The 14,109-nt window shown below is 53.6% G+C and overlaps 2 protein-coding genes across 4 annotated transcripts in view; one reads left to right on the top strand and one right to left on the bottom strand.

Moving 5' to 3' along the window:
- BRCA1 (BRCA1 DNA repair associated) overlaps nt 1–13,926 on the top strand; it is a 77,132-nt gene extending 63,206 nt beyond the window's left edge. The window contains exons 23-25 of one of the 3 annotated variants that reach the window (XR_007149442.1): nt 2,032–2,141; nt 8,088–8,140; nt 13,706–13,926. Coding sequence is in view for 2 of the 3 variants with exons in the window: in XM_047845852.1 (XP_047701808.1) it covers nt 2,032–2,126 (95 nt within the window). In the remaining variant the exon portion in view is untranslated. Of the gene's footprint in view, nt 1–2,031; nt 2,142–6,396; nt 6,579–8,087; nt 8,143–13,705 lie in introns of those variants that run through there. The other 2 variants (XM_047845852.1, XM_047845851.1) reach the window with 2 other exon arrangements.
- RND2 (Rho family GTPase 2) lies at nt 6,932–12,721 on the bottom strand. Its single transcript, XM_047845866.1, has 5 exons — nt 12,590–12,721; nt 12,017–12,104; nt 11,098–11,207; nt 10,192–10,326; nt 6,932–9,935 (listed from the first exon to the last, which is right to left on the bottom strand). Exons 1-5 carry the CDS (start codon nt 12,689–12,691, stop codon nt 9,681–9,683), a joined length of 690 nt encoding a protein of 229 aa, XP_047701822.1. The 5' UTR covers nt 12,692–12,721; the 3' UTR covers nt 6,932–9,680.
- Nucleotides 13,927–14,109: the final 183 nt, after the last annotated feature.

Here is a 14,109-nt window from a genome sequence, read left to right on the forward strand (position 1 = left end):
CAGAGACAGAGGGAGCTTGCTTGTCAAAGTCTGTGGAATGGCTGAGCCAGAGGCCCTGTTACCACCGTACTTCAGTGATGCTTGGTTTGGCTCCCTCACACAGCCTGTAAATCTGCCCGTAACAAGGGGAAAATTAGAGAAATGAATCTGGGCAAATAGAAAATTAAGGAGAACTGGAGACAGCCAGCTCCTGTAGAGAGCAGCCCTGGGGAGATGCAGAGGGTGCTGATCCTGAAATGAGTCTGAATGATCAGGAAAACCTAAGCAATGGTTGGAGGGTCTGGAAGGAACGGACAACTGGAAAGTCTCCCCACAAGTTACGAGGACTGGCACAGATGAACTTTGGAGATCTTGTTTCAGGGACCCAGAATGATAAGGCAGTTTCACCAGCAGCTCAGTGCAGGGATTCTCAAACCATGATCCCCTGATGGGGAAGGAGGGTGGGGAGTAACACCACAACTAGGAATTTGTTAGCTATGCAGATTCCAGGGCCTTATTCCCAACATACTGAATCAGAAACTGGGGAGTGGGGCCCAGCCAATCCGATCCGAAGGAAGCTCATGTTTGAGAACCACTGGCTTAGTGTAAGGGGCTGCCGATTGGTATAAAATGTCACCTGAGGTCTATTTTGTCTCCGGGAGAGGTAGCTCTCGTACCTCTTAAGGAAAACGAAGGTTTATGGGCTAGTTAGTGGTTCTTAACTACAAGGTTGCAGCAGCTGGCTTCAGTTGACTCCAAAATGGCCCTTTAAATAAATACAAAGCAAAGGACAAAGATTAAATTATATTAGCAGCCTAGGAGCAGAAGGGCCAGACTGCTTTAAAAAAAACAGCTAGAGATTTTATTAATATTTAAATTGCAGTGAAACCACAGCTGCAGCCTTTGACTCCAGTGTGGAGATATGCAAATGGGGCTTTCTAAAGAAAGGCAATTTCAGACAGCCCTCAAGGTAACAAGAACAAATAAAACAAATGATTTTGTAATTTATCTTTATTGACTGATGGAGAGCAAGGTGAACAGACAACCCTTACCTAGTGAGAGCCAGCCACCAGTGTGCTCTCGCTCTCGGAGGGGAGAAGAGACAGCTGGCCTGGAGGGAGAAAGCAGGCAAGACCCGTCAAGGGGGATAGGAAAGACCCAAAGAGGACAAAGCAGAAGGAGGCAGATGGGAGAAGATGATTAAATTGAAAGGGAAGAAAAATGGAAACCCAGCCCTGGCTTCTGGGGACCATCTGATCTTGCCAGGTCTTGGGGGCAACGGCAATAATAATCATTAATGACTATCATTTGCCACATTCCTACGAAGTGCCACCCGCTATTTCCAACATACAAATGAGGAAAATGACACTTTGAGAGGTCATGCAACTTGCCCCGGGGTCACACAACAAAAGGAGGTGGCAAAGCCTTGATGCAGACATAGATTTGTGTGAGGCTAAACGGTGCAGGGAACCAGGCTTAGGAGTTGGTGAGTGACAATAAGGTTAATGATTGAGGGGAGACTATGAGCCCAGTTCTGTGATAGCTTCTATATGTATGGTTGTGGAAGGGAGGGGAGAAGAGATCCATTTCCGGCCTTCATATTGCTTACTATTCAATGGGTGAGGCAAGAAAGCCACAGAAAACCCTTGCAGAATTGGCCTTCTGGTTCAGAAGCCCCCTGGGGGCTGTGTGGCAGGACCTCCAGTTGAAGCATCTCAAGCTGACCCCTGGAGCTTGGGTAGGATTTGGCCTGATGAAAAAGAAGCCAGGAGATTGCAGAAGGCCTGGATAAGAACCCCCCCAGCCGGCAGAACTAGGACTAGGGGAAAGGAGCACACGATCCACAAAGAGGAGTTGGGAAAGTCTTCTGAGGATACATTTCCCTGACCCATGTGGTCTTCCTACACCATCCACCCCAAGCTGAAAGCCAACCTCTCCAGAACCTCACCTGCTGCTCCCTCTCAGGCACCCTGGCCACCAAACATGGGGACCCACAGGTTCCACCCACATTGTAACTTGACCTCGGTGAGTTCTGTTCTTCCATCTCCACAGGCCCAATCCTGTCCATCCCAGCTTTTCCACAGAACCTTCACCAGCCTTCCAGCCCAGAATCTCTCCTACAGAATACCTCAGAAGTTTATTTATGACACTTTCTTCCATCAGTAAGTTATTTGTGTGTATATTCTATTTTGTCCATTTGACTAGAAGGTCCTTAGAAGATTAGTATCACTTTATCTTTATTTGGAACCCAGCCCCCAGTATGTGGCAGATACTTGTTAGGCACCCAAAAAGTATATGCTGAATGAACGAATTAGCGGATGAATGAAGGGATCCATAGAGTGAAGGTCTTATCCAACTGCTGGTCCCCCACTCCCCCCCCCCCCCCACTTGAGTCCCTGGAAAACTAGTCACATTCTGCCACTGGGAGTGCGAATTCCTTCAGTCCTTCCCAACCACTTTGCCAGCACCCCAATTTACTCCAAAAGCTGTAAGAGATCTAAGTGTCCGAGAATTACTTCCTCGTCTCAGCCCACACCTATGGATTCCCTCCTTGATTCTCTTTTGCCTGCCATGAAGCCTACTCCTTTGTGATTAATCAAGCCAACACCCACACAGACGGAGGACATCAGTTTCCCCTCTCCATGTGTCCTCCAGCAAAGCCTCCTCCAGGCTGGATGCTCCAGACACAAACTGCTGCCGCCATCCCTGGAGAAGTAATTATGATGTTCATGATAATCTCTTTGCGACTTCAAAGCACTGGCACAACTAGTATTTCTTCCTCCTCACTAGTTCCCTGGGAGACGGCTAGGACAAAAATTGTTATTCCCACTTTATAGGTGATAAAACTGAGGTCCTTGTCAAAGGTCACCCAGTGAGTTGGTGGCAGAGCTGAAACTTACTAGCCTGGGACTCCCTATTCATTAGAACACAGACGAAAATGCCCTCATTATGTTGTCTGGGCTGTGTTTGTCTGGGAGAAAGGAAGTGTGGACTTCTGTTGAGTGGGGACAAGGGCCAGAGAAGATGAAAGAAAGTTTGTGACCCTGTAAAGGTTTTTTTTCTCTGCAATGCTGCAGCAGTTGGCACTGGTTGATTCCAGAAGAGTTTTGTTTTGTTTTTTTAAAAACATTACCACATGTCCTAGATTAGGGAAGCAGCGGGTGGGGGGTAGGGGGAGAGTGAAGCTGAAGGTAACACAGACACACAGGTAGGCAGATGTTTGCCATCTTCTCTTGAAAACGACATAAAGCTAAAATGTAGTGCATATTAGCAAGGGAAACTCAAACTACAACTTATGGGAATCTTTCCAGCTGTTAGGCTATAGGTCTGTGCGATAAACCAAATGCCAGATAAGTAGAAAATCTTTCCTTGGTGAAGCCTGTCCCTGGAGCCTGTGGAGGGGTGGCCTCTCTTAGTGGCAGAGAGTCCCTGGGGGCTGTCTCAGGGCCCCTGTGTAGCTGCCGAGGTAAGAAACCTGCTGTGGGATCATTCCCAAGCCCACGGGGGCTATGAAAGCCATGGAAACCAGGATCTGTGCTGGACCTCCTCCGGTTCCTAACCAGATGCTGGAGGAATTAAGAAGAAGAAGAAAAAAAAAAAAATTCAAGAGACCATTTCCTAAAGATAAGGCTGCAGGGCTGTGCTGGGGAAAGCGGTGATGATCTTACCTATCACCACCAAAATCTCGATCTTCTCTGCTGGCTCCATCCTAAAGCCCAGGGCTTGTCCCCTTCACTCCCAGGCCGGCTCTGGGCTTTTCCCAGCCTTTAGCCCAGCACCAGCCTCTATTCCTCCTAGACTCTGCTGACTTCTCAACAGCTTTCCTGTGTCGCTGGAGGCTAGGGGCGCAGGGCCAGGCAGAGGGGCGTGACCCCCGAGCCCTGAGAGGCAGTGCTGTGCAACCTTGTGAGTGCACTAAATACCATGGAACTGTACACCTTCAAATGGTTCATTGTATGTCCTATGAATCTCACCCCAGTTAACACAAACTGAGCCGCGCTAGATGCTCTTTGGGGTGGGGAGAGAAGCCTGGCCGCTGTGAGGGTTGAAGTTCCTTGCAGGGAGTGGCGGTGAGCACAATGGGAAGGCCAGTCTGGGCCTCCCCCTCCTTCTCCAGGACCAGATGGAAACTGGGGCTGGGGAGAAAGGTCCAACTGGGGCAGCGCAGGGGTCTGGGCAGAAGAGAGGCGCTCAGTGAAAGCCGGGAGGCTGCAGCCGCCGCTCATTTGCATCATAAGTGATTGCTTTTCCCTGCTCGTCCCTCATTAGGACACAATGGACAGTTGTTTGCTGGTGCAGCAGATCCATTTACCCAGGGAGAGAGGAGACAGAGCAAGAGTGACTGATGGGCTGTAGAGAAGGGGGTAGGTGTGGAGGTAGCCGCCTCCCCTCCCCTGCTCCCTCAGGCCTCTGGGAATCTCATGTTCTTACACATTGAGCAGGGACCTTAGAAAACAAGGCAACTCCCTCATCTTACAGATGAGGAGACTGAAGTGGTAAGAGGGGATGAGACTTTTGAGGTCGAGTTCCAGGCAGAACTGGGGGTTTGAAATGTACGATCTAAATTCCAGCCTCTCATTTCAGGGTTCACTCCACCTGTCTGCAATACCTTCTCCATTCCTGGCCTGTGGTTCTGTGTCGCTGCAGTCTCTTTCCTCCTGGTCCAGGCCTTGGTTTCCCTCAGTTTCTCTCCTGTGTCTATTTCGTCTCGTTCCTTCCCCCTATCTTTTCCTTCCGATTTCCAGGCAGCCAGGATAATGACTAAACTTCTAATTAACCCCTGCCCTAACAAGGGTGGGTCTGGCAGTAGAGGCAGCAATTTTGAAACCGCCTTGGTGTGTCTGTGTTTGGGAGATAGGTGGGGGGAGAACTGATATGTGTTGGGCCTTTTTGTTTTGTTTTGTTTTTTTTAAGAGAGAGAGAGCACGAGTGGGGGAGAGGGGCAGAGGCAGTGAGAGAGAGAATCTCAAGCAGGCTCTACACTCAGCACGGAGCCTGACACGGGACTCAATCCCACAACCTGGGATCATGACCTGAGCTGAAATCAAGAATCAGACATTCAACCTACTGAGCCACCCGGGTGCCCTGTGTTGGGCCTATTGTAAGCCAGGCACTATGACAGACACTTGACATAGTTGATCTTATTTCATCTGTTCAATCTTGCAAGGTAGATATTCTTAGAGACAGAGTAAGAGAGGCTCGGAGAGGTTGGGAACACCCAGCTGACAGATGGTAGCTGTCTAACTCCCATATCCCGGTTCTTCCACCCCACACCGTGGCATAGGGGCTAAAGTGGGGTACAGGGCCCACTGATTCTGGGCTCATGGGAGGCACAACCTCTCTGAAAGAGGCCACTGCTTTTTTGCTCCCCCTAGGCTGCACCTGCCTTTCCCCACAACCATCTCTACCTTCTGGCTCCCACCTTCCTCTGCGCCCCTTCTGCATGGTGGTGAAGTCTCACAAATGCAAGCTTAGGCCCCTGGGGGTCTGGGGAGGCAGCAGATCAAGAGGGAGAAAACCCACAAACCTAGCCAGACCCTGGAGGTCTCCCTCCTGCTGACACCCCCTCCCAGTTCCCTGTTTGTCCCTCCCCTTTGTGGGTCAAACTTGCCAGCATCTGCGTCTGTCTCATTGTGCTCTGGGGGAAGGGGAGAGTCGGGGGGTGAGTGGGTGTCTGTGTGCATGAACATAAGGCCTCCGGGTTCATTCTGACACTGAATGAAAAACTCACCAATTATTCGTCCAATCTCATTAATATGCAGACAGACATCTGTTATTTAGGAGTCAACAGCAGAAGCATTTTCTTGGGGGGAGGAGCACTTATGTACGTGCCCCTTGTTTCTTCGGCTGCTGGGGTGGGTAGCTGCTTGGGAATCACCACACCCGCCTGGACCTGGAGGTTCTCCTCCCTCTGACCCTCACCCCCACCCACGAGGAGAGGGAGTGGGGGATTTACTAGAGATGGAGGCAGACCTGGGAACTCAGCTGGAGGGGGGGAAGCGGGGAGAAGGGCTGCACTGTGTAGAAGGAACTCTTTTGTTGGCAGAGAGGGAAGTGGGGAATAGTGCAGAAGAGCTGAACCCCTTTCTTGGGGAGCCAAGTGTGGAGTAGGTGGAGACAGCTGTACCAGGATTGCCAGCCAGGGTCCTGGTGTCCCCTGGGAACCTCAGGGACATGACCCTTTTCCCCCAACCTCCCTCAGCCTGCAATGTACACTCAGTCTGAGTGTTTCTGGGGTGAGGTCACCATGGCAACGTGGGGTTCTCACCCAGAGACTTCAGTTTATGGGGGAGTTCAGAAAAATGGGGGCCAAAGGACTTCAGCCTTTGGAGTCATTAAAGCTCTCTCTTGCCCTCAGGGTAGATGTGGGAGCATCTACCGAGACCTCCCCCTTCCTGTCTTTTGGCCTTCCTCCAGCCTTTGAATCCAGAGCATAAGAAACCCCCTTCAAGAGGCCTTTCCTGATTCCCTTGGGCCCGAATCAGAAGCAGTCAGGCCTGGATGTCTAAGCTGTAAGGAATAAAGGTTCACTTATAAAGGGTCGAACAGCTTTTCTGCATCCGTTCTCCTCTCCGAATCTTCCTCAACACAATGAGACAGATGCGGTGATCGGCTCTTTTCCAGGTGTGCAAACTGAGGTCAGACAGGTGCAGAACCTCACCAAAGGCTCCCCAGGGAAGAAGTGGCGGAGCTGAGACCCAGGCCCTCTGCCTCCAAATCTCAAGCTCTTTTCGGGACTGTCCCTTCTGGGAAGGCCGGAGTCCCAGAGGGAGGACCCTCAGTCAGCTGAAGCATTTCAGGGGTTAGACCCAGTCCCTGCCCCTACCCCCCACCCCTTCCTTCTCCCTCCTCCCTCCTCCCTCCAGAGCAGGCTGATTGCGAGGTTAAGAAACACTGGCAGCATCTCAGCGTGATTAGTTGTTTATTTCATTAAATGATTAACGAGGCTACATTGTTTCCCAAACGGGTTTCTAATTTGTGGGGGAAACAGCTGCAGAGGAGGAAGCTGGGTCTGACTCCTGCATCTGGGGTGGGGGTGGGGGTAAAGTTCCCTCCCTCCAGCTTTCAGGGGCCTTTGAGGATCTAGAAACAGCCCCATTCCCTTCTCCCACCCATTGGGCTCCTCAGCCCAGTGGTACAGGCTCCTCAGCCCAGTGGTACAGCCTCCTCCCAGGAAATAAAACGTCTGGCAACTCAGACCTACAGAGGAGTCCACAATCTGTTCCTGGCGGTATTGGAAGTGTATTAAACTTTGGGGGTTCCCCCCAATGATTTATTTTCCTAATTATGTTTGCTTTAGGCGGATATTGAAATGCATTTGCATTCCCTGAGCATGGCAGGAGAGGGCAGTTGGGAGAAGAGAGAGGCCCAAACACTCTGCGCATTGGTGGCTATAGGCTTGAGTCTGCTTTGTATCAAACCGAAAAGGAGAAAAGAAGCCATGGCCAAAATCCCAAGTTGATGGTGTGGCAGGTCCCTGTGGGGGAGGGGTCAGTCCTCTGGGACCAGACTGAGAGCCACCTAGCTGGGCCCCAGCCCTCTCCAGCAGCCCCAATCCACGCCTCAGGTTGCTGGAGGAGGGTCCTGGAGTCAGCCCCTAACCTCAGTTCGGGTGCCGAGTACCCATGAAGCTGTCCCAGAATCCTTGAGATTAGCTGAGATGGACTGGGACAGGGTCCTGTAGGACAGGGAGGGAAAGGGGTGTCTGATGAGCCAGCAGTAGGTGGGATTTCCTTTCCTCTCAAGACTGGGCCCTGGCATAGGGAAGGAGAATCTGTTTTAAATGACACATCTCAGAGCCAAATCCCCCAGCCCCCATCACCTCATCCAGATACGCATCCATTCCAAAACCAAATCTGGTCACTTCATTCTCTGCGTGAAATCCCTGGTGCCTCCTCACATCCCAGAATGAAGTTCTGGCTCCTTTGTGGGCCCTGAAGTGGCCTTGATCTATCTTCCCAGCCTTGTCTTCTGCCCTCCTCGCCATGGCAGCCCCAACCGTGCCACATTCCTTCTCATCTCCATGTGTCTGCACATGCTGTACCCTCTCCGCCCAGAGTGCCTTTCCTACCCCTTCCCTGCCTGGCAAACTGCTCTTCAACCCTCAGGACCTGGCTCAGAGGACTGGCTCCTGAAGCTGTACGGAGCTCCCGCAGACAAGGTACTGTCACACCTGGGATACCTCTCATTGGGCTGGCCTCCAGAGCACAGAAACTGGTCCTTTCAGAATCCAAGCCAGTGTCTGGCACACAGTTGGTATTCACTACATACTTACTGAATGAACGAGGGAAGGATGGGCTGTGAATTAGGGGGGAACCCAGCAGATGGAAGGATAAGGTTTGTGTCCCCTCCCAGAGTGTGTCTGGAAGGACTGGCTGGGGCTGGGGGGGAGGGGATGGCCAGGGATGGTTCCTGGGGGAGAATGTCACCGAAAAGAGGCCAGTGGGACCAGAGCCAGGGAGGGAATACAGGACAATGTGAAACCAGACTCCCAAGAAAACAGACCAGTACTGTCTTTCCTGACAACAAGAGCTCTGGCCAGCCCCTCCACTGGCTTTCCCCCTGGGGGGGGGGGGGGGGGGGGAGTGACCCTAACTCACGGCTGATGTTCCCTCCAAAATCATCAAGGAGCTCAGAATGGAAAGAAGGTGAGAGCCCCTGCCCTCACCTCCAAGGGACCCCAGAATCAAACCATTGTCTCCTTGAGTAATTTCACTGCACAGAAGGGTCAGCTTCTGTGCTGTGGAGGCTTTTGATACTTTCCCTACCCCGACAACTCCCAGGACACCAGCAGATTCCAAGCTGGGGGATGGAGATGGTGTGCAAGGGGCCTGGACCACTTCAGCAGGACCCCTCCCACACAAGCAGGTGGCCCCAGCTGGGCTGAGGAATGAATTGCACATCAGTCCACTTAAAAACCCCTAATGGCCTTAGGATTGTCTGGCTCATTAACTGAGATGAATATTCCCAAGACCTCTCACTCCCCCACCTCTGGCTCCTAAAAGGACACTGCTAATCTGACCCAAGGCTTTTTCCTCTGCTCTAACTATGGGCATAGATAAGAAAGTTCTTCCTGAAGTCTAACTTTCCCTCCTGCTGCTAGAGATTGACAGATTGGGTTTTTAGAAAGCAACAAAACTAAAGCCACAGCTGTTTTCCATGGACATGGGCTTTATTTGGGGACAGTTGCAGGAAGGGATTGAGGGAGCTAGGACTGTGGGTAGAAGGGGGAAGGACTCAACTTGCTTTTTAATTTAGTGCATGTTGCCTGGAGGTTAGGATGAGTGAGAACAGCTGTGGAAGGGAAAGGAGAGGAAAAGGGAAGGTCACAGAATGGACACTTTCCTTAGGGAAGGAAGCCAGGGCCAGGATATGGGTACTGGGGGTGGGGAGGGAAGGCACCCTTCATATACTAAGACTCAAACCAAAGTCACTACTTGATGCCAGCTTCCTCCACCCCTGCCCCCCAGCTCCCAGCCCAGCTCCCTGTCCTGCTAGCTTCCTCAGCTTCCTGTGGAGAGGAGGGGGATGAGGATGTGGGGATGGTGGCCCCTTCTGCCTTCAGCTCTCCTGACCAGGAGAATCCCTCACTCGGCCTGTCCTGAAGTCCCTGCCAGAGTCAGGAGGTCAGGAACCAGGTGCAGAGGGGAACAATTGAGCCCTTCGCCACTGCTCCTTACACTCGGCCCCGCCCCAGCCCCTCACATGAGATTGCAGCTCTTCGCTCTATCCTTGTGTATCTCGCTCTCGGTCCCGGTCCCCCGGTCCGGCCGGCCTGCCAGCTGAGCAGATCTCTGCAGTCCACGGCGTGAGTCAGTACGACGAAGCTGCCTATGGCCACGGCCAAGGGAGGCCACTGTGGCCACGTGGAAGACGTCCCTGACGCTGCGCTCAGAGGACCGGGAGGAGCACTCCACATAGGACACAGCCCCTACCTGCTTGGCCAACACGGTGCCCTGGAAGGATGGAGTGCATGGAGGAAGTTATGGAGATTAGCCTGCAGCTCAGCAAGGGGCAAGGGAGGCTGAGGGCAGTGCGGGGTGGCATGGCGGGGGGGGGGGGGGGGGGGGGGGTTGGGAGGTCAAGGGATCAGGTCATAGGTCAGAAGCCAGTACAAGGGATGAGCCAAGCAGGGTGTTTTCAAATCAGAGATAGAGAGGGGCAGAGGTGAGAGGTCTAGGCTGGGACTAGGTCAGAGGTCAAGTGTCCCACCTGTTCATGTGTAACGGGGATAAGCCTCTGCTTGGACAGCTCCCTCAGTGTGGCCAGGTCCGTGCGCATGTCCAGTTTACAGCCAACCAGCACAACCTTGGCATTGGGACAAAACTCCTGAGTCTCCCCTTGCCACTATTTGGAGGAAGAAAACGGTTATGGAAGGGTAGGTAGAAGCACACGGTGAACCCTGCTCCATGCCAGGAGAACACCCTTCCTCACATCATGCAGAAACCATGCACCCCTCCATCTGGACACCCCCACGTGAGCAAGGAGGTAGGGATGGTGGCCTTTGGCTGAAAGTAGGATGCGGCGTAGGAGAAGGGGAGGGAGGAAAGGGCTGGGGAGGGGCTCTAGGGTCAGGGGCCCTGCTTCTACCTCAGTGGCCATGAAGGGTCTAGCAGTCTGAAACCTTCCCATCCCCACCCCCTGTCCCAAATTTGTTCCTGGGAACAGACCAATCTGCCCTTCCTCCACCTGGAAACTAGGGCTGCTTTAGCTGACTTCTGTCCATTCAATGTGGGCTTTTCTCCTGGAAATAGAGGCCTCAAGAGGAGACCACAGGGCTCTTCTGAGCTCCCAGAGCAGCATTCCCATCCCCTCCAGCTGGGGCTCCCACACCCAAGGAGATGGGAAGGATGGATAAGGAATCCCTTGAGTAGTTCTCCTTGTTCTCCTCTACCTCCCCCTAGATGCTGGATCCAGCTCTGAGGACTGACTTCCAGGAAGAAAGGGTGGGGGGTGAGCGGTGGATGGGTGAGGAGGATGGGGAAAGAGGAGAGCTTCACACACTCTCTAGCTGATGACCATGCCCCAGGCATCACTCCCTCCTCCAGGCCATGTTGTGTCAGAACCTTGGTTTCTGGTCCCCCTCAGTGTAGCCATCCTGCTTCCCCAGGCTCCCACCTTCTTGAGGACACTGTCCAATGTTTCTGGTCGGCTAATGTCGAAGCAGATGAGCACAGCATCTGAATCAGGATAGGCCAGAGGCCGGACGTTATCATAGTAAGAAGAACCTGAGAGAAGACAGGGAAGGAGGGGACAGACAGGGTCCTGTGTGGGTGGGAGGCCTGGAAGGGAATGGGAGACCTTACCAATCCTGACCAGGGGACGCTAGGGGCAGAGGATGGAAGAGAGCAGGTATTGGAACCCATCAAGGAGTCTGGGTTTCTTCAAGGGGGGGGGGCGTTGGCAGAGGGAGGTTAGATGGCAGAGAACAGCTCTCCACTTCCCTAGGGGTTTCTTTAAAAGTAATCATTCTTAATCTTTTCTGAGTCTTTGAGAAGCTCATGAAATCTCTCCACATTCTCAAAATTTTGCATGTGCTTTCTGAGCTTTGACTGACGTCTTCTACAGCCCTCCCCGGGGGGGAGCTGAGTAAAAATAAAAACCTCCTCCTTTTTTGGAGGAGGGGGAGGGGCAGGGGCAGAGCTCTCGCGCAGGCTTGGGACAGCTCAGATTTCTATACTTCTGTCTATAGAAGCAGCTCCTCACTCCCCGAAGAAATCCTAAATGCCTTTCCTAAACCCAGCCCTTCCTCCTAAGGAACATGTTCCAAAATAAATCCATTCCTCACAACTTTCCCAGGTAGGCAGAATCCAGCTGAGAAGATCAGATACGGGGCTTTCTCCCTCCCTCAGGACAAGGTTTCTATGTGTCTCTGCAAACTCTACCTCAGTTTCTCTTGCTTTAAGTAGGAAATTGATTTTCCTTCCTTCTAAAATTGGATGGATGGCCTGGGCATACCTGGAGCCTAAGGGTCTAGCCAAGGGATGGGTGAGGGTAGGGGCCTTGGAAGTCAGGGTGACCCCAGGGACTTGGCTACCTGAAGTGTCCCACATGTTGAGCTCAATGCGGCGCTTGTCGATCTCAAAGCTCGCGGTGTAGTTCTCAAACACGGTGGGGACATAACTCTGCAGACAGGGATGGGTCAAGATGAGATCCTCCAGGTTTCATCCCAGACAAATGCCCTCCTCACTCCCACACACCGTCCAGCCCGGCCCCTGGACACAAGTTGGTCTGGTGTTGGGCAAAGGGGAGATCCCCGGAGCGGCTGCCTCAGCGGAATGTGTGCTAGGCTCCCAGACCCTCTCCCGGTCCCTTCGGCCCCGAGTTCTTCCTCTCTCCAATGCCCAGGACCCCCGACATTCCCCTAGCGTCCCCTCCTGGATCCTCTGGTTCTCCGAAGCCCCATTCATCTCTCCCTGCTCCCCAGTTCCTCCCACCCCAATCCTCTGCAGTCCTTCCAGAGTCCCCAGCGCCTCCCTTGGTCCGCGGTCCTCCGAGCCCCTCTCTCTCGACCCTGGTTACCCTGGCACCCATTTCCGTCCGTCCCTAGGGCCCTAGTCACCCACCCCCGCGGCTTCAGCGCCCTCCTCCCTAGACGCGGGTCCCTCACCCCGGGGTAGGCGTCCTTGGCGAACACCTGCAGCAGCGCCGTCTTGCCGCACTCCGCGTCCCCCACCACCACGATCTTGCAGCGGCCGCTCTGCCCCTCCATAGTCCCGGCTACGCGCCGGCCCCCTGCGCAGCCCCCCTCCGGGGCCCCGCTGCCGCCTCCCCCGCCGCTGCAGCTGCAGCCGCTCGGGCCGCCGACACCGGCATCTCGCGGGCCCGCGCCGAGCCCCCGCCCGGGGCCGCGGCCCCCCCCCTGCCCCGCCCCCAGCCCGACGGCCGCGCCTCCGGCCCCGCCTCCCGCCAGCGCAGCCGGAGGGGGCGGGGCCCAGAGGAGCCGGGCGGGGCCCGGGGAATGCCAGGGCTCGGAGCCGGGTTCCAGCGCTCGGGTGTGATATGAGGGACCCCTGTGGGTTTGGGGCAGGGCGAGTCGGGCTTACTTGACTGTTTTGACTGCTTTGGGGATGGGCGCGGGGCAGAGTTTGAGCGAAGTTCTGAGGGGTAGGGTGAAAGCTGCAAACGCGCGAGGCTCGGGCCTTCTGCGTGCCCACGCGTGCACGCCGGTGTGCTAGTGCGGACACGCGCGGGGGCAGCCATCCACTTCCTGAACAGGAGGGGGGCGCGAGATGGTAGGAGAAGGAGGGAGTCTTTTTGGTTTGGTCTCAACCCCCACCCCTCCACTCTCACGTCCCGGCAGGGAGTCTTGGGGATAGGAGGGTATGGACTCCAACACACCCACCCGGACAGTGGTGACATCATGGCTTCCAGTCCCCATGGCAACGACCGGCCTAGTCTGGGGCTGGGGTGGCTTAACGGAGGGCTTGGACTAGGAGGCAAGTGTGGACTGAGTTTCTCCAGCCTGGCTCAGGGTGGAAAGTTTTGGGGTAGCTGCGTCCTCTGGTGGATACTTCGGGGAGACAGAGATGGGGAGGAAGAGGAAAATAAAACTGCCCAGAATGACAGCCCTGATGGAGCCAGAGACAAGCCCTAAAGTCATTTAAGGCTTGATCCAGAGTCTAATGATTACTACACAACTGTTTTTGCATTTGCATGGCATCTTTTACCTTTTAAAGGCGCTTTGTTTTACATCGGTTATACTCGATTTAATTTTATCTTTTAGAGCGCGCAATATCACCATTTTACAGAAGGGAAAGTTGAGGCACAGAGCTTTAACAATCGGATGGAAAGTTTTAAAGACTCGGTCTCCCTGCTCCAAGTTGCCACTGCAAGACCACACGAATGGGTTACATATGGGTAGAGTCAGAGCCTGAGGAACAACTTAGTTGGGTTCTAGTCCACAGGTGGCTGGCTCCCCAAATCTAATGTAAGCTGAGGTTTGGGGATCGTTCTTCAGATTGTCCTTTTACATACTGTTTAACTTGCGTAAGGTTTATGATGAATAAATAAGCAAATTAAGCAGCAGTCTGAATGACCTTAAGAATGCCCTCTCGAGTGTCTGTCTCCAGATGTTCCAGGTCTTCACTTTTCGCGCTCCTGCAACACCGGCGCTGTGGCCCTTTAAGT

Source organism: Prionailurus viverrinus, unplaced genomic scaffold (assembly GCF_022837055.1).
Source record: "Prionailurus viverrinus isolate Anna unplaced genomic scaffold, UM_Priviv_1.0 scaffold_35, whole genome shotgun sequence".
In the NCBI taxonomy this organism is placed as follows: Eukaryota; Metazoa; Chordata; class Mammalia; order Carnivora; family Felidae; genus Prionailurus; species Prionailurus viverrinus.

Coding starts and splice junctions, on each gene's coding strand:
- RND2 (XM_047845866.1), bottom strand. CDS start 12,691: ATGGAGGGGCAGAGCGGCCGCTGCAAGATCGTGGTGGTGGGGGACGCG. Junction 11,208..12,016: donor CAACATGTGGGACACTTCAG/GTAGCCAAGTCC, acceptor GTCTTCTCTCAG/GTTCTTCTTACTATGATAAC. Junction 9,936..10,191: donor TCCCCGTTACACATGAACAG/GTGGGACACTTG, acceptor CCATCCTTCCAG/GGCACCGTGTTGGCCAAGCA.